This window comes from Pipra filicauda, unplaced genomic scaffold (genome assembly GCF_003945595.2).
Source record: "Pipra filicauda isolate LSUMZ 115617 unplaced genomic scaffold, ASM394559v2 scaffold152_size1767362_pilon, whole genome shotgun sequence".
In the NCBI taxonomy this organism is placed as follows: Eukaryota; Metazoa; Chordata; class Aves; order Passeriformes; family Pipridae; genus Pipra; species Pipra filicauda.
The window spans coordinates 1,478,870-1,500,085 of NW_024104018.1; the positions used below are offsets into that span (position 1 = coordinate 1,478,870).

Sequence of the window (21,216 nt, forward strand, 5' to 3'; positions counted from 1 at the left end):
TGATATCAGAAAATAATCCAACACTGCTGGTGCATCCTCACCCCGGGACACTTTAATTTCACACCCCACCAGTTTCCAAGTCCAAATCCAAGGATGTTCTGGAGCCCCAACTTCCAAATCCTTTTTCTCCTCCTCTCCTCGCCCAACATCACCACAGTGACCTGCCCGGCCCTGAGTGGGGCTGGGAGAGTTTCCTTTGCTTTGGGAGGATCTGTGGCTCATCCCAACTCCTCGGGAAGCCGATGGAGGTGGAGGAATCCCCCTCACACCTCGCCCAGCCAAGCCCTCAAAGCCAATTATCTCCTGCTTTAACCTCCACCACCCTCAGTTCAGCGGTCAGGGCCCGATAAATGAGATTTCTGCTCCCTTGTCTAATCGCCCTTAATCTCCTTAGAGTGATCCTCAGCTCCCAGCTGCTCTCCTACTTGCACTTTTCCCATCCTTTCTTCCCTTTAATTTCCCAGGACTCCTCCAAACACGTTTTTGTTTTTCTTTTTTTTATAAAGCAAAACTGCATCTCCAATGCTTCCAGTTTCCGAACCTCTCCTTGAAGGTCCAACAAAATGATATTAAAAATGCTATTTTTTTTTCCCAAGTCCACTTCCTACGTGTCCTAAATCTCTGCTAAATTTGCAAGAGCTGCCTTTCTCTTAATTCCCCTAATTCATCCTTTAAATAACTCGTTATTTAGTCTTTATCCCAACAGAGAAACTTTCCATACTCTCAAAACTTTTCCTCTCCATTATGTTTCACTCACATCACCTTTTTATCTTGTTTTGGCCAGTTTTGATCTTAAATATATTGAAAGTCTCTATTAATTTTCTTTTTAACCTCTTCCATTTATGCTGGCACGGGGTGTTTGGGAATTTCTCCTTCACAAAACCAACTGGTTTCCAAAAAAAACCAGGAGCAGAATTACCCTGTGCAGGCTCTTTTGGTTTCAACAGTGTTGATTCAATCCATTGTCTGCTGGGATTTTCTCCACTGCAAGAGGAAAAGGGGGGGGGGGGGAAAGCAGGGAGCAGAACAAAACTGGAAGTTTTGAATCCTCAGCTATGTCATTTTTGTGTCAAATCGTAAAAATCCCAGGCATTATCCATCTGACAGTGTGGATGCATCTGATTCTATATTTAGAAGCTCAGAAATAAGCTTAATAAGCAGCTTGATTTGCCATCTCTAGGCAGGTGTGTGCACGGGAGGATGCTCTGCTGCTGCACCCTGAACTCCTGCTCCCCACTCCACACATTTTAAAAAAGGGAAAAAACAATCCTAATTCAGGTCTTAAATTGTTTCTTAAGGGCCTCCCCTGCAAAGTGTTGAAATTAAAGATATTTGAGCTTGCCTGCTGGGAGAGAAGGAAGTTTAGTTGCCTTGAAATGAGTTATAAAATATTAACAATGAGCAATATCCTCCTGTCAGGGAGACACGGGGACCTGGTTCCTTGTTACTGCCTTCAGTTCAGAGGGGGTTTGGGAGATCAAAGCTGAAATCCCTGTAATGCCTTCTCCCCCTGTTTTTGGCCCCTCCAGGTCACACCTTTCCAAGCAGCTTTTCCACCCCCTTCCTGGTGAGAATCCATTAAATATGGGGAATAAGAACAACTCTCTTGGAGATATTTTCCTTCCCGTGCTTTCCCTTCCCTCATTTTTCTTATTTGAATACTTATTTTCATCAAAATTTGAAATATATTTGATTTCTGTCTTTCTAATCTTCTCCCATAATAATTTTTTTTTGGGGGGAAAAAAAGAAAAATCTCACCTGTGACACTTCTTGCTTTGAATTCCAGCCATTCCACGGTGACAGACACCACCTTTTGCCAGACAAATTCCTTCTCATTACCCAGGAAGTGGAAGAAAGCCTTAATTAGGAGCTCAGATTTCAGGATTATGCTGTCAAGGCCATCCAGCCTCGAGGTCTGGGTCCCTGCAGACCCAAATAATGTCATGGCACCTCTGCCAACATCCTTTAGGAGCTGGAACAATGAGAGGGGTCTTTGAGCAACCAGCTGAAGGTCAGAGGCTGCTTTCAAGTGCAAGACAGTTGAACAAAATAAAAGGTCTTAAAAAAACCCAGGAGGGGAAGTTCTGGGCTGGTTCTGGCTGATGTGTCCCCAGGACTGATGTTGGAGGACAGTGGGTTTCACTGGCATCAAGTGCAGGGTTTAGTTAATTTAAAGGGGAAAAAATCCTTTGAAAATCCCCCAAGATGTTTCTATCATTAATTCAATGAGCATTATTTGAGGTCTTTTTTTTTTTGCAGGATAACTCCAGAAGGGATAAACAGAGTCTGACTGGGCAGAATGGGGAGAAACTGGACCCCTGATGGGACCTGCTGCGGGACCCCCCCCCCCCAGCAGAGGCTTCCACACAATTCTTCTGTCTCCTGCACATGCTGGATTTAACAAAACCTTATCAGACATCCCTCTGCTTGTCTTGTGGAGTCCCTTTTTTCAGGAAGAAAACCAAGGAAAAGCAATTTGTGAAGCCATCATCAGAGCCCTGGGATGGCAGAAATCAAGGACACCCTGGGACACTCCCGTGCTCCTTGGACCAATCCATGCAGGACAACACTCTTTGCTGTGATTCCTTTTTTTCCCCTTTCCCTCCATCTCCAAACTACAGCTCAGTTCATACCCAGGGTTTTTTTCACTTTCTTGCCACCAGCTGCACATAAACGTTGCATTTGGAAGGGTTTTTCTGCTTTAACCTTTCTCTTCAGAGGCCCCATAAAGGGACCAAGGTGCAGCTCTGGGGCAGGACCTTTCCTTCAAGTAATTGTGCTTTTTCACTTTTTTTTCTCCTGCTTTTAAAGTGCATTCTGCTCATGTTTACAGCTATTTAGAGGAAAATACTCCCTTTGCCCTAAGAACAGGTTATGGGCTTGTAATGCTGGAATAAAAAGCAGAGTGATTTCATCCTGGCTGTTGGAGATGGGCTCAGCCAGGCAGTAAAAAGGTCCCTGAGCTGCAAGACCACAACGTGTCTGAGGCAGGGCTGGAGCACATGGTTAAGGCAGCCCTGGAGGAGAAAAAAACCACCATTTAAATAAAGGATTCTGCATCTGCAGAAGCTTTTGGAGAAGGGGGAGATGGGAGTCCCTCTTCCAGACCCTGGTTCAGGTCAAAGATTTGGAAATTGTGGGCGAAAACTGGGCCTGAGCAGAGGAGCAGCCCCGGGGGTGGAGGGGGGAGAAAGGACAATTCCCAGTGCTGCCAGTCCTGTTGTAAGGGGAAGGAACAGGGCTGGGAAAATGAGATATGATCCAATGAAAGATGTGATTACAGGGACTGCTGAGTTCCCTGACAAACTGGGAAAACCACATGGCCTGGGAAAAAAACCCAAAAAAATAAAAGAAGGGGAATCAAATGTGAGCATCAGTTCTTTGGAAGGAGTTAAAGATGGGGGGAGAGTGTGGGATCACACCTTGAATGAACACGTTCCCCCGAGCCAAAACTACTCCAAAAAACCAAGTTTACCCCCAACCCTCCCTTCAAAGCGTGAGACAAATATTTGGAGACGATGCTGAGGCGTCTTAGTTCGTGTTTGAAGTGGAATTTGGGGGTCAGCAGGACCCCAGCACACCCTGCAAACGTGCAACCCTGGACTTTCAAAGAGCATCAGCCTCCCCAAACGCCACAGAAAGGCCTTTTGGAAGGGCACAAAGGCACTGAACGGCTCCCAAAAATTGGCTCATCGCCTGTTTAAAGGTCAATGCTGATAAGACCCGGGTCCAGCAAAGTACTTTAGCAAAGTGCTTGGAGTTAAGCACCTGTTTTGTCAGGGCTGGATGAGCATCACGGCCTGTTCACATGCAAATGATGCTTTCCCGTCATCCTAAACCCAGCACCAATAACTTTCTCCCGTGCCTGACTCCGCAATCCATAACAATGAAGAGCCGAAAGCGCTGAAATGCTGATTTTTCTTCTCTAGGTTCAAAGGGGTTCGGCCCTTCCTCCAAAACCCGAGCAGGGGAGGGGGATTCCAGCTCAGGTCCCACTGAAAACTCCTTAAAAGACAGCATTAAAAGGGACCAGTTCAGGGATTTCAGCTCTTTGCTGTCACACCTCTGTAGGAAAAAAATGGATTTTTCCAGCTTTTATTGGTTTCAACATTCCCCACGTGGCCTCAGCGTGCTCAGACCTCACATCAGTGTTAAACCTCCCCCAGTCTGAACTGGGAGGACCATCTCCAGCGGCAGAGGAGCACGGAAACACCTTCTCAGCACAACATCGAGCTTCACCTCTCCCAGGCAATACCTGCACACAAAGAAATTACATCCGAAATGATTCCCCTCCATCTCGGTAAAAGCACATTAGGAAAAGCTTCCATTTCTAGGCAAAAAAAAAAAAAAAAGAAAAAAAAAGACTTGACAGCTGTGTTGAAATTACCTCTGGTAATTTGAACTGAGTGGAAGCTTTTCTGTTCGATTGCACCAAAAAAATGTAAAGCATGTCACTTATTAAGCTTTTATGTCTGACATTGAGCCCGGTACCTGACGACATCTTCCCAGCAATCTGGAGATCAGGCAGCTTAATGCACTCGGAAACGGTGGAATTAGGGATGGGGGGAAGTCATTACGTTGGAAATTAAATGGGCTCTCTTGTTCTTGAGGGTAATCTCGCAAAAAAAAAAAAAAAAAAAAAGCGTCGGTGCAGAAGTCAAAAAGCATCTCCTGCATTCCCTGGCTGAGCTTTCTTGCTCTTCCTTTAATAGCAATAATTAGTTGACTCCAGGATCTCAGCTGGGAGAAGGTGCGGGGGGGGGAAACCTGGAGGCTCCCACAAAACTGAAGCATCAACCCCTCCTCTGTTGGCACGAGGGTCTGTGTCTTAGTCTGAGCTTTTTCAGCCCGATTTAAAGGTTAAAAAAAAAGTGCCATGCAAGTGGTCTGATGCTCTGGCGAGGCCAAGCTATTTTCTACCCAAGGATTTTTTTTAGTGAGAAAAGTCTAAAACTACATCATAAAGCTGCTTGAAGGGGCAGTTGCAGGGAGGGACAAAGATCTCAGCCCAGTCTATTAAAATCCACATAAAAATAAAAGTATAAAAATAGCTGAAGGGGAGAGAAAAAAAAAAATGCCTGGAAAGTGTTTAGGCCAAATTAAACAGCCTGGAAATGCTCAGAAGAGCGTTGCCATGGTTTCGTGCACCAGCAGGATGCTCTGCCATCCATACTCCCGGGATTCTTCCCTGGGATCTGGGAATTCCAGGACTTGAGTCCCTGTGTGGGATCCCCACTGGAGCTGTGCCTGAAGGATGGACCCCGTGGAAAGGTGACCCACGTGGCAGCAGCTCATGGAGAACTGTTGCCCATGGGATGGACTCACATTGGAGTTCATGGAGAACTGTCTCTCATGGGATGGATCCCACCCTGGAGCAGGGGAAGGACTCCTGAGCAGCAGCAGGAACCACATGGGATGAACTGACCATAACCCCCATTCCCACCTCCCTGCACCACTGGAGGGGAGGAGGTAGAGCTTGGGTGGGGGTTTTAAGGATTGTAAGTTTTTTTAAGGATTTTTTAAGGATTTTAAGCTTTAATTTATTTTCATTTTATTCAAGCTTTATTTTAAGCCTCAGTTTACTTCTCGTTATCCCGCTCTGGTTTTGTTGGTAATAAATTCAATTAATACCCCCAAGTTGAGTCTGTTTTGCCCGTGAAGGTGTTTCCTGAAGGATTTCTCCCTGTCCTCCTCTCAACTCATGGACCTTTGTTATATTTCAAACTCAGAATAAACCTCACAGAGCAATAAAACATGTTCACCTTCCCTGTGGACACCAGGGGCTTTTTGGGTTTCCTGGGGCTCTCAGCCCAGCAAGGAGGGCTCTTGTTACCAGGGCAGGCAACCAAGGAGATCCATCCTGAAAAACAGAGGAAGAACAGGTGAGTTGGTTGTACCTGAGCATAACCAGGGAGGTTTGGAGTGCCCAGCCCTGGAGGTGGCCAAGGAACACCTGGATGTGGCACTCAGTGCTCTGGGCTGGGGGACAAGGTGGGGATCAGGCACAGGGGGGACTCCATGGGCCGGGAGGGCTTTTCCAACCTCAGTGAGTCTGGGATTCTGTAACCACGGACACTGGAAGCTCCTGAACTCATCCAGCAGAAGTTCACATTCACATGCACAAAGTCTGTGCTCCCATTCCCTGTGCCAGCCTCGAGAGCCTCATAAAACCTGCTTTGATTTGTTTAATGAGCTGATCATTCCACGGATAAAAGGAAAGAGTGGAGCTGGGCAGCAAACAAACCTGGGAGGTGCTGGGGAGGTTGGGTTTTAGCACTTCTTGACAGAGAAAAAGGGCTTTGGCTTTATCCCTGAGCTCCTTATCCCTGTCCAGCTGAGTACAGGGGGTCCAGGGGGTATCTATCCATCCCCCTGCTTCCCACCTGCAAAGTCCTGAATCACCACCATCCCCAGCAGGAAAGGGGCCAAGAGTGAGAGCTGCTGGTGACACCATCAGCTGTCACCTGATCCATCACAAAAACAGTTTTAAAAACGATGGAGCTGAGCTGGGCCACCCCCATCTCCCCATTATTGCTGCAGACCCCGAGAAACAGTTTAAATACAAATAGAAGAGAATCCTGAAATGGGGTGGGTTGGAAGGGACATAAAGGATCACCTCATTCCACCTCCTGCCACGGGCAGGGACACCTTCCACTATTCCAGGTTGCTCCAATCTGGCCTTGGACACTTCCAGGGATCCAGGGGCAGCCACAGCTTCTCTGGGCAACCTGGGCCAGGGCCTCCCCACCCTCCCAGCCAGGAATTCCTTCCTATCAGGCAGCAGCTCCTTTTTTTTTACTGACTTTTGCTAAGTCAGTTTTACATCTTTGGATAAGGAGGAAGCTTTAAAATTCTTCATTTCTTTCCAAATTTTTCAGGGGGGACCTTCTGGCTCTGCAACCCCCTGACAGGAGGGGGGAGCCGGGGGGGGGTCGGGCTCTGCTCCCAGGGAACAAGGGACAGGAGGAGAGGGAACGGCCTCAGGCTGTGCCAGGGGAGGGTCAGGTTGGATATTGGAGAAAATTCCTTCCTGGAAAGGGTTGTCCAGCCCTGGCACAGCTGCCCATGGTGGTGGTGGAATCTCCATTCCTGGAGGGATTTGAAGCCTTGTGGATGTGGCACTTGGGGACAGGGGTCAGTGGTGGCCTGGGCAGCGCTGGGGGATGGTTGGACTCGACTTTGGAAAGGTTTTCCAACCACGTGTTTTCATTTTCAGGCTTTTTAAATCTCCTTTACTGTCAAAGGGCTGGGAATACACCAAATATTTGGTGCACTTTGAACACCTTCCAAAGGCAAAGAGCTGAACATGGAGAGCTTTAGGGACAAAAAAACATGGAGTGGGGTCTGGTGTCCCGTTCTTCCCAAAAACCTGAGGCTGGCAAAGCGTTAATATTCCTCTGGCCTGACCTTCCTGTGCTGTTGTCAATTGTTATTCTCCCATTGAATGTGCAGCCCCAGGCAAAGCATTTGCCCTCTCTGCCTCAGTTTTCCAATCCATAAAACAACAAAGAAATTAGAATACTTGGACAGTTATGAAAACACATGACATTTATACTCATTTTCCACAGTGCCTTTTGCTTTGCAAAGAAATGGGTGCATTGCCCCGAATTCCGTGTTAATGTGCTGGACCCTCGTGGAAAAAACATCTCCACAGGAATAGGATAAAATTCAGGTGCAACCAAAACTTCACAGCACGAGGCCTGGAAAATCCTATTATTCCAGGAGCCCAAAGTGAAGGTTATTATGACTTTATGGAAAATTTCCCGAGGCTGAGGTGCCACAAACACATCGGGATGAGTGATTCCAGACTGCAGAGATGTCTCAATATTGAAGGTGTCTGATGGAATAATCTGGAGTAATTATGTGGTGCCTTTCATTCAGCTCTGGCACTGATGGCCCTGGAGATTGAAGGCTTCTGTCTACATGTGAAAATACTCATTTTTAACACAAAGAGCATGAGATTTTCCTGCCACACTTTGCCAAAGGGGCCCAAAGTGGGACTGATCCATCAGATGTGGTTGAGGCTTGTCCAGAGGAGAGTCCTCCCTATGGAAATACATGAATATATGGAGCATGTCCAGGTGTTTCCTGGGTGGTGGTGTGGAGCACAGCCTTAGGGGGCCTGCCCATACCAAGAGAAGTTAATATAAATAATCTAATTTATATTATATATATAATATATAATATAAATATAATTTATATTATATATAAAATAACAAAAATATAAAAATGTAACATATCTTAATGTAAAAACATATAATATATATAAAATATGTAAATATATAATTATATAAAAACATATTTTTATATTTTAATATATAAAATTTATATATTATATATAAATTAATATATCAATATATAATATTAAAAATAGAAAATAATTTAGCTATAATTTGCTATAAAATATAGAAAAGAAATATATACATATATGGTATAGACTATAATTTATATAAAATATGTTAATATATAATTATAGTAGGTAAATACAAACATCAACATACATAAAATATATAAATATATATAAAATGTTAAAAAATACAAAACAATTTAGTTATAATGTACTATAGTATACATTAATATATAAATGTATAAGATATAATATAGGGCTGTTGTTCACACGACAGCACAAATTCAGGTTTAAATTCAGTGCACATCACAAGTCACTGATGATCAATGGATCATCAGCAATGCCACATATGGACCTGCAAACCAGGTCAGGTCATATCTGCTCATCAGCACAACCATGAAGATGAAGGGAAATCACAATTTTAGCTATTCAGTTGTGAAGAACCTGCAAAAGCCACTTAGCAGCAGTATCTGACAATTCTGCTTTATTTTGCCCTATTAGAGAACACCAGTTATTTGCCAAATCATTTGGGAAAATATGAATATGCCACGTGAAGGGAAAGAAATCGTTTCTCAAACTCCTCTCACCGCACCAGACCTGCAAAAATTAACTGTGAAAAATGTCTGTGTTTCATTGAACTGAATGATATAAAAATGGGAGGTTTTTCCCCAGAAAGTCAGAAACACGAACACGCTGCCCCTGTGCTTTTTTCCCTTCCCCGTTTTGGTTAATTTGCCTTTTCCTGACAGAGCCCATTCCCTGTGGCGCCGATCCCTGACTGAATCAGCAAAGAACCGCGCTCGGTATTTAACAGGGAAAATTTCACAGCACCGCGAGCAGGCGTTTGCAAGGGGAACAAAAACAGCAGGAGAAAACCAAACCCTCTAAGAAACGGCAAAAAGAATTATCAAAGGGTCTTTGGGGCCTCTCGTGCCGGAGCCGCAGCTCCAGCCGTGCTCAGGCATCACATCGCGCTGATCTTGAGGCTCATTAGTGGGAACAGCTGGTTTTCCCAGGAAATTGTCAGCCTCTTGATGCAACCCCGGCTCGGTGAGGGGAAAAAAGCTGCTCTAATTCCCACCTGGAACTAGACAGCAAGTGTTTACAAGCCGCGCTGGGCTCTCCCCTGGGGGAGGAGCCGAGCTGGTTTAACTCTTTAGCGCTGCGAGCCAGGGATTTATTCACTGTCTGTGTTTGTGCAAAGTCTGGGAAGGGATGGGTGTGCCTTGGGACCTGCTGGTGCAGCAGCAGAATAGACGTGAAGATAAGGACTCGATGGGCTGAGGTGTTTTCAAGCCTCTGGCACACTCGTTTTTAGAGCTTGATGACACTCAGCACACAGGACTTATCGAGGAGAACAGGTCGAGAGAGCAGCACCTGGCTGGAAGTATCAGAAGGGTTGGAAGAAGTATCAGAAGGGTTGGAAGAAGTATCAGAAGGGCTGGAAGTATCAAATCCCAGGACAACTGCAGGCTCCAGGCACCTGAAATGCTCAGGAAACTCAGTCACACCTTGCACTTGTGGGATACCTGCCCAGGAGATGAAAGGGATGTGTTGGACACGTCAGGGTTTTGCTTCACGTCCAAGCACAGGGAGACTTGGGGGCTCCAGGTAAGTACATGTGTTATCCAGCCCATGATCCCAGCAAAGCCAGTCTGTGGGAAGTGGGAGCACAAGGATGGTTTTATGCACTGTCTTCACTCAGTGACACTGGTTGAACATCACAAACAAGGGCTCTTGCAGGAGAAGCATCCCCAGCCCCTTGGTGCCTTCCTCTGCATTCCCAATAAAGCAGGCAGGGAAGTAGAGGGAAAAAACAACACATCACCTGTTCCCAAGTGGGATAAATTATCCTTCAGAGGAGGCTGATTATCCTCAGGTAAATAATTTACTATTGGACAAGGTGAGAAATTCTGGTAGGATAAGACAAGGCCAGGTTGGATGGGGCTTGGAGCAACCTGGGATTAGTGGAAGGTGTCCCTCCCATGAGATGAGCTTTAAGCTCCCTCTCAACCCAAACTTTATCCTGATTCTGAAATAAATCTTATTCTCGAGGATCCCTCGTTTGATTAGGTATTCAATATGTGATTCCCGTGGCAGCTCTGCAAGTCTGGAAGCTCTTCAAGGTTACTCACATTAAAAAAACTGAGAACTTAACACCAAAAAAAAAAAAAAAAAAAAAAAAAAAAAAAAAAAAAAAGCTAAGAGTTTAACAAGCCCCAAATCAGCGAGACTTTAAATACCTTCTGAGGCCGATGACATCGCACACCGAGTTCACCACTGTGAACGTCTGGTGCCCGAACAGCTCCAGCCCGGGGAGGGAGGGGGTGTGAAAGCTGGAGCCGTTCCTGCAGCATCCCCGCTCGGGGCGGTGCGTGAGCTTCGTAGGAATGCAGAGGGGGGTGGGAAGAGAGCCAAGCAGCTGGATCCAATTCAGCAGCAGCTCCGGGGGAGGCTGCGAGCATGATCGGGGTGCTGAGGACCGGAGCTCGTTGGTGGGGGAGAGGATGGAGGTGGGTGGGTTGGGGAGCAGCTCCTCAGACGGCGTCGAGCCAACAACCAGATAAACGCAGTGATTCTGGTTTGGCTTCAGGAGCTTTTAAACGTTGGTATTTTGTGGGTTTTCTTAATCTTTCCATCTTCGTGTTCTCTGTTTCTTTCCCTCGCAGCTGATTCAGCCTCGGTTGCTCTCGGGGCGCTGATGGAGCTGAGCTCGAACAGCTCCGCGTGTGGGGAAAACACTCCAGCTGCTGCCCAAACCAGCACTTACGGCTGTGTTTTTAAGCGTGTTTTTGGAAGCACAGGTTAAACCGTATCTATTGTAATATCTATTGTAAGGCTGTGCTCCCGGTTCCTGCCCCTTTTGCATCCAAATGAGCCCCCACCCCTGAAGGAACTTATCTCTATGTAAATAAAACGCTCTCCCCTCGAGGGCTGTCTGTGCCCTATGGAAATGCGACCGCAGCCCCTCCAGGCCTGTCAGTGCCAGGCATTAATGAGCCGGCAAAATGGTTTCTTCTCTCATTTGCTTTGGCAGTGCAGATGCTCGAGTCTCTCGGCGCGTTATTCGGGAAGTTTGGAAAATGTAAAATATGCCTGAGAGAAATGCCAAAGCCCTTAACTCATGGGGCAACGTTCAGAGAACACAGAGGGGGGTAAAGAGCTCTCAGTGGCGTTTACTGTGTGCATCAAAACTTCCCGGTTGTTGAGGGCTGTGTCTGCACAAGGGATATTTGTTAACAAATGGAAGCCCCCAGATGATGGTGAAAATGATTTTATGCAAAATAAGTCTCCGTTTGCAGGCAGAAAACGTCTATTTGCAACAAGGAGAGAAGTTGCTTTTATTAGAATACTGGGAAAAAATTGTCGGAATCCGTGGAAAGATCGAAATGAAGGTTTAACATTTTTTTTTTATTCGGGGTGTGTTACCTGGAAATCAAACCCGTGGTTCGATGGCACCAGCAGTGCCCACCGACTCCAGTCCCAGGCACAGCAAGGGGAGAAGGGATGGGTTATCCCGATGTGCAGGAAGGGTTAAATTCCTCAGTGCAGCGGTGGCTGGGAGCTGGTGGGGTCTGTCTTTCAAAATCCTTGTGCTTGGTGAGATCTGGAGCTCAGGTGAGCCGGGATTCTCCCCTCCGAGGGGTGGGAGCTGGGGGGAACACCACAGATTGGTTTGGGTTGGAAGGGACCTTAAAGCTTGTCTCCTTCCAACCACCTTCCTCGCTCTTCCTGCTGGAAACTCCCTCCTGTCTGAGCACAGGGGTCACAGGGTGGTCACACCCCCAGCTCACCTGGGCACCGAGGTCACCTGCCCCGGGTGGTGCCACCTTGAGCTCACCTTGTCTGGGGCTCTGCGGGCTGGAATAATGATGTTTGCCAAGGGATTGATTACAGCAGTGTGGGATGACCCTGGGCTTTGGCTCACCTGGGACACCCGTGATTTCAGCGGGAAATCAGTACGGGCTCGGTTTCCCCTCCCGTTTTTATCCAGCCCTGAAAGAAGGTGATGGAAGAGCGTCGTGAGCGAGGAAAGACTGGAAGGACCCGCTCCCAGCATCTCCTCCGGGAAAATGCGACCTGAGCTCCGCTTCCAGCAGCAAAGGGACAGCGCAGGAGCTGCTGGTGGCATCTCCTCCTTCCGCAGGGCGCAGCTGGGCCAGATCCCAGCGGAAAAACTTGGGATTTCGGCTCCAAAGGATCTGGCTCCCCCTTGTGCTCCCCGTGCTTATGGCAGGAAAAGTCTGATGGGACAAACCCATCCCCCCGTGTCCAGCCCGAGAACTGGATCCTTCAGCAGCTGTTAGTCAGGACCTGACCCGACCTGGACCAACTCCATAGTCTGGTGCCCTTGGGCTTGCCGGGAAACATTCCCGGGGCACGGGGAGGGAATAGGATGTGCAGCTCCATATGCAGAGTTGTGACCGTCAGTCAGAGCTTCTGCTTTGGAGAAAATCCACCTTTTTCTGTGTGATCCAATCCAAACAACAGCACTGCCATCTGTGACCCCCTCAGCCCCGTGTCCTTTCTCCATCGTGGCACGAATTTAAGGAATATCAAACTATTCACCTGTACAAATACAACAGAACTTTGTTTCTCCACTGTTTTACCCAGGTTTGGTTTTTTTTTTCCTTTGGTGCTCTGTGGAGCAGATGCTGACCCACACTGCTCCTCTGACAAAGGTGGGAGCAGTAAGGACAGGGAAAATCCACCTTAAAACTGGTTTTAATGCAACACCCCCAGCACCAGCAGCTGCTGGAATTAGAGGTGGTGTTTCTCCTTAAACGAATTACTTTTAGGATGTTTCTTTAAAGGTCATTAATGGGTGTCAGGAGACAAAGGAAAGCTGTGTTAGACAAAGCAGAAAAAGGGACTTGTTTTCCAGCAGATGTTCTACAAATCCAAGGAAAAAGTAACGACAACCAGACCAGGTGCTGTCAGTTCTGAGTGGTGCATTTTCCTCGAGTTTTCTGGTTTGTTTTAAAGCACAATTAAAATTAATGATGAATTATTTTTTATTCTCTCAGCCAAGTTGTCTGGTTATCTTCAGGCAGCTGCTGCAGAAATCAGGGAAGACTCCCATCCTCTAATTGGAGGTGAACATGGCAAAGTGATTTCTACATGTGATTTCTCTTGATTTAAAAAAGAGGGATGGAAGAGGTCCTTCCACCACCTTCTGCAGTAACTGCAGCAGATTGAAGGGCAGAAGCCCCAAGGACAAGGGCAGAGTTATTTGGAATTACATTGGATGGAATCCATGTATCCTGTAAACACCAGCCACGCTCCATGTGAGGGAAGGAGCCACCACGAAGGTTGTGCAATGGAGAAGGCATTTCCCAGCCTTCCCTGGCCCTGCTCTACAGCTGCTTTTCCCTTGCACAAGATGTGCAGCAAAACAGGAACGTGTGTGTGTGTTTGTGGAGCCTCCTGAGAGCCCAACTGGAGCCAAGAGAGAGCCTGTGAAATCCATCTCCTCTCCTGGTGGGATCCTGTCCCCATCCAACCCCCGTGGGCTGCAGGTACTGACTCACCCACCACCCTGAGCTCACCCCCAGCTGAGAATTATTTTCCATTTTCCAATGGCTTTGATGCTTCTGAGTCTCCAGTGTGGCTGGATGAAGACGTGTGACGATTGTTTTAAAAAATAAGTTCTTTATTACTAATCCTATTCATTTTTCTTGCACATTGTTGGGGGTCTGTGTGTGTGTGTGTTAAAATAAGACAGGTGGCTCCCAAAAGCAGCAAGTGCTTCTTTCCACCAGAAAATGTCCCTCTGGGATTGGAATCTTCCAGGAGATGTGACAGATCTTTTGTAGTACGTGCTCCTGTAACAAATGCAGCTCAAGGGTGGCAGGGGCAGGTTTGGTGCCAAGGGACCTGCAGGAAGGGCTTTTTTTTTTTTTCCCAGTGGGAAAACCTCTTTCCAGTAGGAATGGAATCCATCTTTTCCATCCCCCGTGATGAGATGCACAGGTACAATGGGGAGTGAAGAGGCTTTGTCCTCCCTCCCCTGCCCAGAGCAGCCCTTTGTGTCGGGGATGGTAAAGAATTCCAGTCAATCATTCCTGCTCCATCCACCTCCCCCATCCCCTCCGGTCAACAGGGGCATTGCTTTTGCCTCCAGGTTATTTAATATTGTCTAAAATGTCTAATATTTTCCTGCTAAGGGTTGTCTCTCAAATCCTCAGGTTTCTAAGGTGTTTACCCCACTGACAGGGAACTGCTGCCATTCGTGGCCTTTTTATTTATTTTTAGGCTTTTTCAGTGCCTTAAATCAAAATTAAGCTTTGTATTTTTACAACATGAATTATATATAATATAATAATATAATATAGACAATATAATATAATAATAATGTAATGCCCTCTTGGCAAAGGGCAGCAAAGTGTGGGCACAGCACTAAGGACAAATGTTTCGTTGAGGAGCCACAAACAAATTCTTTATTCAAATGAAAGTGCAGACCTGAGAACACTGAGCCACAGTCAGCAGATCTAGGAACAACATCTGATAATGTTTTCCCGGATGTTATCCAACAGAAACAAACACTCAGTGCCTTTGTCAAGTGGAGTTTAATAGAGACAGCAGTGCTTTTGCTTGCCATAAAAATAACTGAGAGCTGGCAAGCGTCTGACCAGCCCTACCTCTGATTTGTTCTGCTGTATTTGTTGAAGTGTTCGCGGTAATGACCAAATTGCACTATTTTTTTTGCTGAGCACCCATTGTTTTCCGTGGTGTCTGCCCCGCGCAGGAAGGAACAGACGCTTCGCTTGTGATGTTTATTCTGCCGAGGTGTTGTTTATGTATTTTTCCAGCAAAAGCTGGGCCGTGCTGATGGATCCCAGCGCTGTTCCCGCCGCAGAAATCCCGTCCCTGTGCGGGGTCGAGCCTTGGGGCAGCTCAGTCAGGCACAGATGTAGGTGCCAGGACCTCTGTACCACCTCTAGTACCGCCCTGCGCTGCCCTGCCCTGGCACAGCTCCCAGCACCAGGTGCCAAAGGTGGGGCGTTTCCAAGGCAAATCCGACGTGGAAAAGCAGCCCTGGAGCACAACAATAGCTCCTATTTACCGCTCCTGGATGCCTATTTACTCAGCGCTCCACAAACCAAACAACCCTTTTGTCTGAAGGCCTGACCCCCCTCGGAACGGGAGCAGATGGGAGAGCGCTGGGAACAATGGGATAATGCTGGAGGGGCCCAGCACTCCCGGCCAAGGACGAGGGGGCTGAGGAGGAGCTGTTCCAGCTGAACCACGAGCCAGCAAGAACATTTTATTCAGCTGCGATGTTTTCAAGGTTTTTTGACTGAAAATCGTTGGGTTAGAATGACTCGCCGGGCGGTGAGACCTCAAGGACGCTCGTACCGCTCCTGCAAACTGTTCTGAAGTCAGACTTGGCTCAAAAAACCACTCTCAGCCAGCAGCAACCAGTCTGGATTCAAAGCAACACCAGTGCCACTGGTTTAGCAGTCGAGCCCCGAGCGTTTACTGAGGCAAATAGGAAATACCAAAGCTCTGAATCAGATAAAAAAAAAGAGGCTCTTCGGAAAAGACAATCTGGACACTGGAAAAGAGCACTAATTTCATTAAAGGATTATCCTTCATTGAGGATTTTCTCTTTGACAAGGTTGAAAAGCAGCCCATCTTTGCTTGAGCTCTCGTGGGGAGGACCCAAAACAGCCCCCATGGATCTGCCAGAGCCTGACCAAGCATCCACCTTCCACCCCAGCTCCAACCCCCCTGGAGAACCTACACAGTCCACAGGGGAACTTGGAAGGGATTAAATCTTTAAATGCTACTCCCCCCACTTCCCATTCAGCAAAGCACTTAAGCTCATCATCTTCCTGCTTTGACATAATTTTTAATACACTGGTTTAACAACTTCATCTTCCGTTGGCATAATTGCAACGGATAATCAGTCATGACAAGAAAATGCCTAAAGCATTTCTGGGGCTTCAGGTTTGGGCTTCCAACCAAAAATCTGGGATTTGGTTAAAAGAACACGGACACGGGTGTTTTGTGCAAGTAACTTCTTTAATGGCATAAAACCCTAAAACTTTTCTGCACATCAGACAAAACTGCTCTGTGTGATTTGACAAAATAGTCTGGACATGCTGATACCACAAAATAAGAGCTATTTCCTAAACTGGTTATATAAAAAAAAGCCTTTGGACCCTTGCAATAGGATATAGAAACAGATTTGCCTAAACAGAACCTGATTCAAAAGTCCAAATGCCCCAGGATTTTCACATCAAACCTTTGGACACTCATGTCTAAATAACGTGTTGTCAAGAGATGCTGCAGAAGCCATTACAGCTGGAAAAGAAACAGTACTGCTCCCATGAAGGCAAAACTGCCTATTTTCTACTGTGAAAACCTCCCCATGCCATATTCTCAGGCCTTTCTCAGGACATGACAAGGCTGTGAATTTAACATGCATTTAGTTCTGTCAGGTGCCAAAGCTCTCTTTGTGCATCTCGGGGACGAGAAGGTTCTCCTGCAGATCCAGGTGACAGGAAAAGGCCCCCATTGCTGTTTGCAGTGGTCACCTGCCTGCACAAAGGAACACAACCTCACTGCAGTGCCTCCCACCAGGTTGGCTGGCCCTGCTTTGTCACCCTCTTGGAAAAAAAATCTCTTTTCTCACCAAGTGCTCCCTGCCAGCAAGATGGAGTGAGTGTGCATTGAGTCAACACAAGGAAAATGAGGCTGTTTCTGGGTAGAAGAGGCTTGACTTTGGCCTCTGAGCTCATGAGTGAGGCAGAGAGCAAGGGTTTCCTGTCCTGAACTTAATCTGGTCTTTGGGGGGAACAGGCCTGTCCACCCTCACGTGCAGAGTTCCCCTCTCAGCCACACAGTGGGAGATCTGCAGTGCCACAATCTGTGTGAGGAGCACAGAGAGCAAAGATCTGAACACTCACCTTCTACCTGGTGAGACTCTTACTGCTCATTTCCTTGGTCAACTCAAAAATGTCTGAAGAAAATCCTATCACCTCAACGTGAGCATGATGAGGAATGACCAAAACCTGAGGGAAAGAGGATTTGAGCCTTTCACACACCCATTTGTGTCTCTGCTTTTCGTCTCTGGGGCATTCCTTGAAGGAGACCCTTATTTTCCGTAAAATGCTGTGGAGTTTTATGGACTGATCTTCAATTTTCTTTTTGACACTCGATACCTGTCCAGCATCAGCCCTTCCAGCATTCTCAACACACACTGTAGTTATATCACCATCAGTGACAGCAGAAATTGCAACATCATTTTCTTGGAATATCCAGGGAAAGAAGTGCTTCATGTAGTGATATATATCTGTGTCAAGAACAACCACTTGTTTTCCCCCATCTCCATCAGGAACGAAATTCCTCCTCTCCGTGGTACTTCTGTGTTCCTGTAGCCTCCTCCTCAGTCTCTGATGGGATTTACTTTCCTCTCTGTTGTCCTTCTCTGAGAGGGATTTTGCTTTTAGTAAGAGAAAGTCTCTGAGCACTTGAATGGCTGGAAAGGAGCCTTGGACAGCAATCTGCCCGTCGGACTGCAACGGCCCAAAGCTCAAATCCCTGCTCTGCTTTTTCATTTCTTCCACCAGATCTTCTAAAACAAACTGGTCTTTGAAAACAGCCATGTTGAGGACAGATGTGACAGAGCTGAAGACCTGGAATTTCGAATTGGAGAAGTTAAGGAATGGGTCACACAGCAGTGGAAGTAGAAGCAGATGAATTATGCAGGAGCTCACCTTTTCACAGTAAGGGGTCACTCTCAGGGGATAGGGCTGGGACAGCCTCTTGTCTTCCAGTCGATGGTCATCCTTCTTCAGGACACTCTCCACAACTAAAGAGAAAGCCAGAATCACTTGTGGAGCAGCAGAATAACGTGTCTGAGGGAACCCTCAACGTGTTTCCCAACCATTCCCCAAACACACACGCGGGCGACTCCATCCTCTGACCCAATATTTTATGTATGAGTCAAAACTGCTCAGAGAGGCAGAAGCTTGTCTCCTCAGAACATCAACTGGCAGAGATTTATTCTCAAAAGCTTGACTACAAGAATAAAATGCTAGGCATGGTACAAATTTCTTCCTAAAAACCAAACAGAACTCTTTGCATGACGGCTGAGTCATTACTTCAGCGAGCAGAAATAAAATCCTAAAACTCTGATTGGCTCAAAGGGAGGTTTCAATCCTCCAGTCCAGAAAATTCCAGTAGTAATACACAGTTTAAAATCATTTGGCTTAGGGCTGATTCTCCAGGGGATGGCTGTACTTTAATAGATTAATCTAAATACCTTCTTGATCTTCAAAGGTTACGTAGGCGACTCCTTTATTCCCTGTGGGATAAGTCACTTCTTCCACGTCTCCACCGTTATTCCTCGACTTTTGGAAGTGGATGGTGAGGATGTCAGCCATGACATCATCCTGCAGAAGGCCATCTGGGACACCAGCAATGACGACTGTCCTTGTGGATTTGGCAGCTCTTCCTGTTGCCTGTGCAGAGATGGCACACGGTAAATGCAGGGAATACCCGTGACCTGCCGTAGGGATCACCCACATTCATCCCAATCCCTGGAGAGACTCCCCTTCCCTTTGCATTTAGCAAGTTAATTAAAGCTGCTGAATCAGATCTCAGTGCATGCCAGGCTCCCTCAGGCACCCACATCGCTGTGCACTAAAAAATGGCCTTAAATGTAATTTACACCCTCTCAGGATCTTCTGAAAGCGGTAAAAATTAGCACTAAATTCAAGCTTCTCAAGTGGAAGGTCCAGTGTCACACTGATAATGTTGCTTCCTCCAAATCTAACACTCAAAACGTGAAGAGAATGAAAACTGTAATTGCATGGACTGCTCAGTCAGGATTCCTTCCAGAGCGGAAGGGTCAGATTCCGACTGTCCTTACTTGTTAAATTCACAAGACACGGATCTGGGGTTGTGCTCTGACTCATCTCTCTCCATTTATTAAATGGATAACCTTGTTAAATTGGGAGAACATAATCCCAGTCATCCGAGACTCGCAGTGCATAAAACAACTAACTGCACACATGATTCTCATCAGAGCAAACCCCCAGCACAGCAAACATGAAACCCATCCTAAATAGGCTCTGCATCCTTGTCTTGCTAAGAGAAGCATATTTTCTTTCCCTTCTTACTATGTGGACATAAACAGCAATATTTCACTGGGAATATCACGGCAAAATCACTGTAAATACTGGAACACTGACTAAATTTAGTAGCAGTTCATTGACTTTCTGGAAGAAAGGAAATAAATTTAGTATGTCTGAGCTGCCAGTAACTTCAGAGAGACTGGGCTCGAGGTCAGTCACTCTGTGTAAATTCTTTACACTTCTCTTAGTTTTTTTTCTGGACCTGGGCTGCATAAAACATGAGGGCCACAAAGCAGGATGTGTGTCCAAATCCCTGGGGGCCACCACGAGGAGACAGATCCAGCGAGGCTGTGCAACCATGCAAGCTTTTAATTCATAGAGACACCGGGCCTTCTTTTATCACCCATCAAACTTAAAGAGCCAGGAGCTTTAATTATATTAGGCAATTATTTTGGTGGTAATGTTCGTGTGAAAGCAAGTCCCTGCACTAATGAGACAACACGAGGGGAATATAAACACGGTGCTCCCAAGATCCATGCAGGATTTTTCTCACGCTTCCCGAGCTCTCAGCTGCCAGACAGCATCTCACACCTTGCCAGCTGGTGTTTGGGAGCAACACTCGTGCCTGCTATTGGGGTTAGGGAAAAAAAAAAACCCACCACGAACGAACGTGCATTTAGTGCTGAATCGCTCCCGAGACCAGTCCGTGTGGAGCAGCTGTTCCCGGGCAGAATCACCGGGAGGGGCCGCGGGGATGGGCAGGAGGGAGAGGGGCAGGAGCTCTGTTGTGTCAGTAACCGCTGACAACGGGCTCCTGCCTGCGGTTTCCTGGCAAAGCTGCTCCACGGATCATGGAATCACAGACGGGTTTGGGTGGGATCCTTAAAGACCAACCAGTCCCACCTTCCACTAGCCCAGGTTGCTCCAAGCCCCGCCCAACCTGGCCTTGGACACTCCCAGGGATCCAGGGACACCCACAGCTTCTCTGCCCAACCTGGGCCAGGGTCTCCCACCCTCCCAGCCAGGAATTCCTTCCCAACATCCCATCCAACCCTGCCCTCTGGCAGTGGGAAGCCATTCCCTGTGTCCTGTCCCTCCATCCCTTGTCCCCAGTCCCTCTCCTGGAGCCCCTTTAGGCCCTGCAAGGGGCTCTCAGCTCTCCCTGGAGCCTTCTCTTCTCCAGGTGACCCCCCCAGCTCTCCCAGCCTGGCTCCAGGGCAGAGGGGCTCCAGCCTTCCAGGGACACCTTTCCTAGCCAGGTTTGCTCCAAGCCCCGTCCAGCCCAGCCTTGATCACGGCGGGAGCTCAGGAATGAGGCCTCACCCGCAGCCCTCACGGTTCTCAGTGCTACTGGAAAGGAAAACATTAACACTGCGGGGGGAACTCGGGGCTGCGGCACCTCTGGACACCCACCCGGCACCGTGCGCTGCCACCATCCGCTCGCTCCCCTCCCACTGCCTTCCTTCCCACCCTCTTCCTTCCCTTTTATCCCTGGAGGCGGGAGGAGGCCGCTCTCCGCTCGCGATTCGCCGGCCTCGCTCCCCCCGTCCCTCGGTACTTGCCATGGCCGCCGCTCCGCCGGGACGGGGGTCCCGCCGGGATGAGGTTCCTGCCGGGACGGGGGTCCCGCCGGGATGAGGTTCCTGCCGGGACGGGGGTCCCGCCGGGATGCGGCCCAAGAGCTCGGGGAGCTCGGCTCGGGCCTCCCCGGCCCGGTGGGGAAGCGAAAGCGAAAGCGGCAGGGAAGGAGGAGGAGGAGCGGGGGGGCTCCGCCGCCCGCCC

At 47.7% G+C, this 21,216-nt stretch overlaps 1 protein-coding gene across 2 annotated transcripts; it reads right to left on the reverse strand.

Annotated features, from left to right (window-relative positions):
• Nucleotides 1-16,214: 16,214 nt before the first annotated feature.
• Nucleotides 16,215-21,171, reverse strand: RBM43 (RNA binding motif protein 43). Of its 2 annotated transcripts, XM_027733994.2 has the most exons (4): nt 20,997-21,171; nt 18,621-18,819; nt 18,073-18,167; nt 16,215-17,991 (listed from the first exon to the last, which is right to left on the reverse strand). In XM_027733994.2, exons 1-4 carry the CDS (start codon nt 20,997-20,999, stop codon nt 17,266-17,268), a joined length of 1,023 nt encoding a protein of 340 aa, XP_027589795.1. In that variant the 5' UTR covers nt 21,000-21,171; the 3' UTR covers nt 16,215-17,265. The 2 variants fall into 2 exon arrangements, with proteins under 2 accessions (XP_027589795.1, XP_027589794.1); XM_027733993.2 differs by lacking the exon at nt 20,997-21,171 and having other exon boundaries at nt 18,621-20,027.
• Nucleotides 21,172-21,216: the final 45 nt, after the last annotated feature.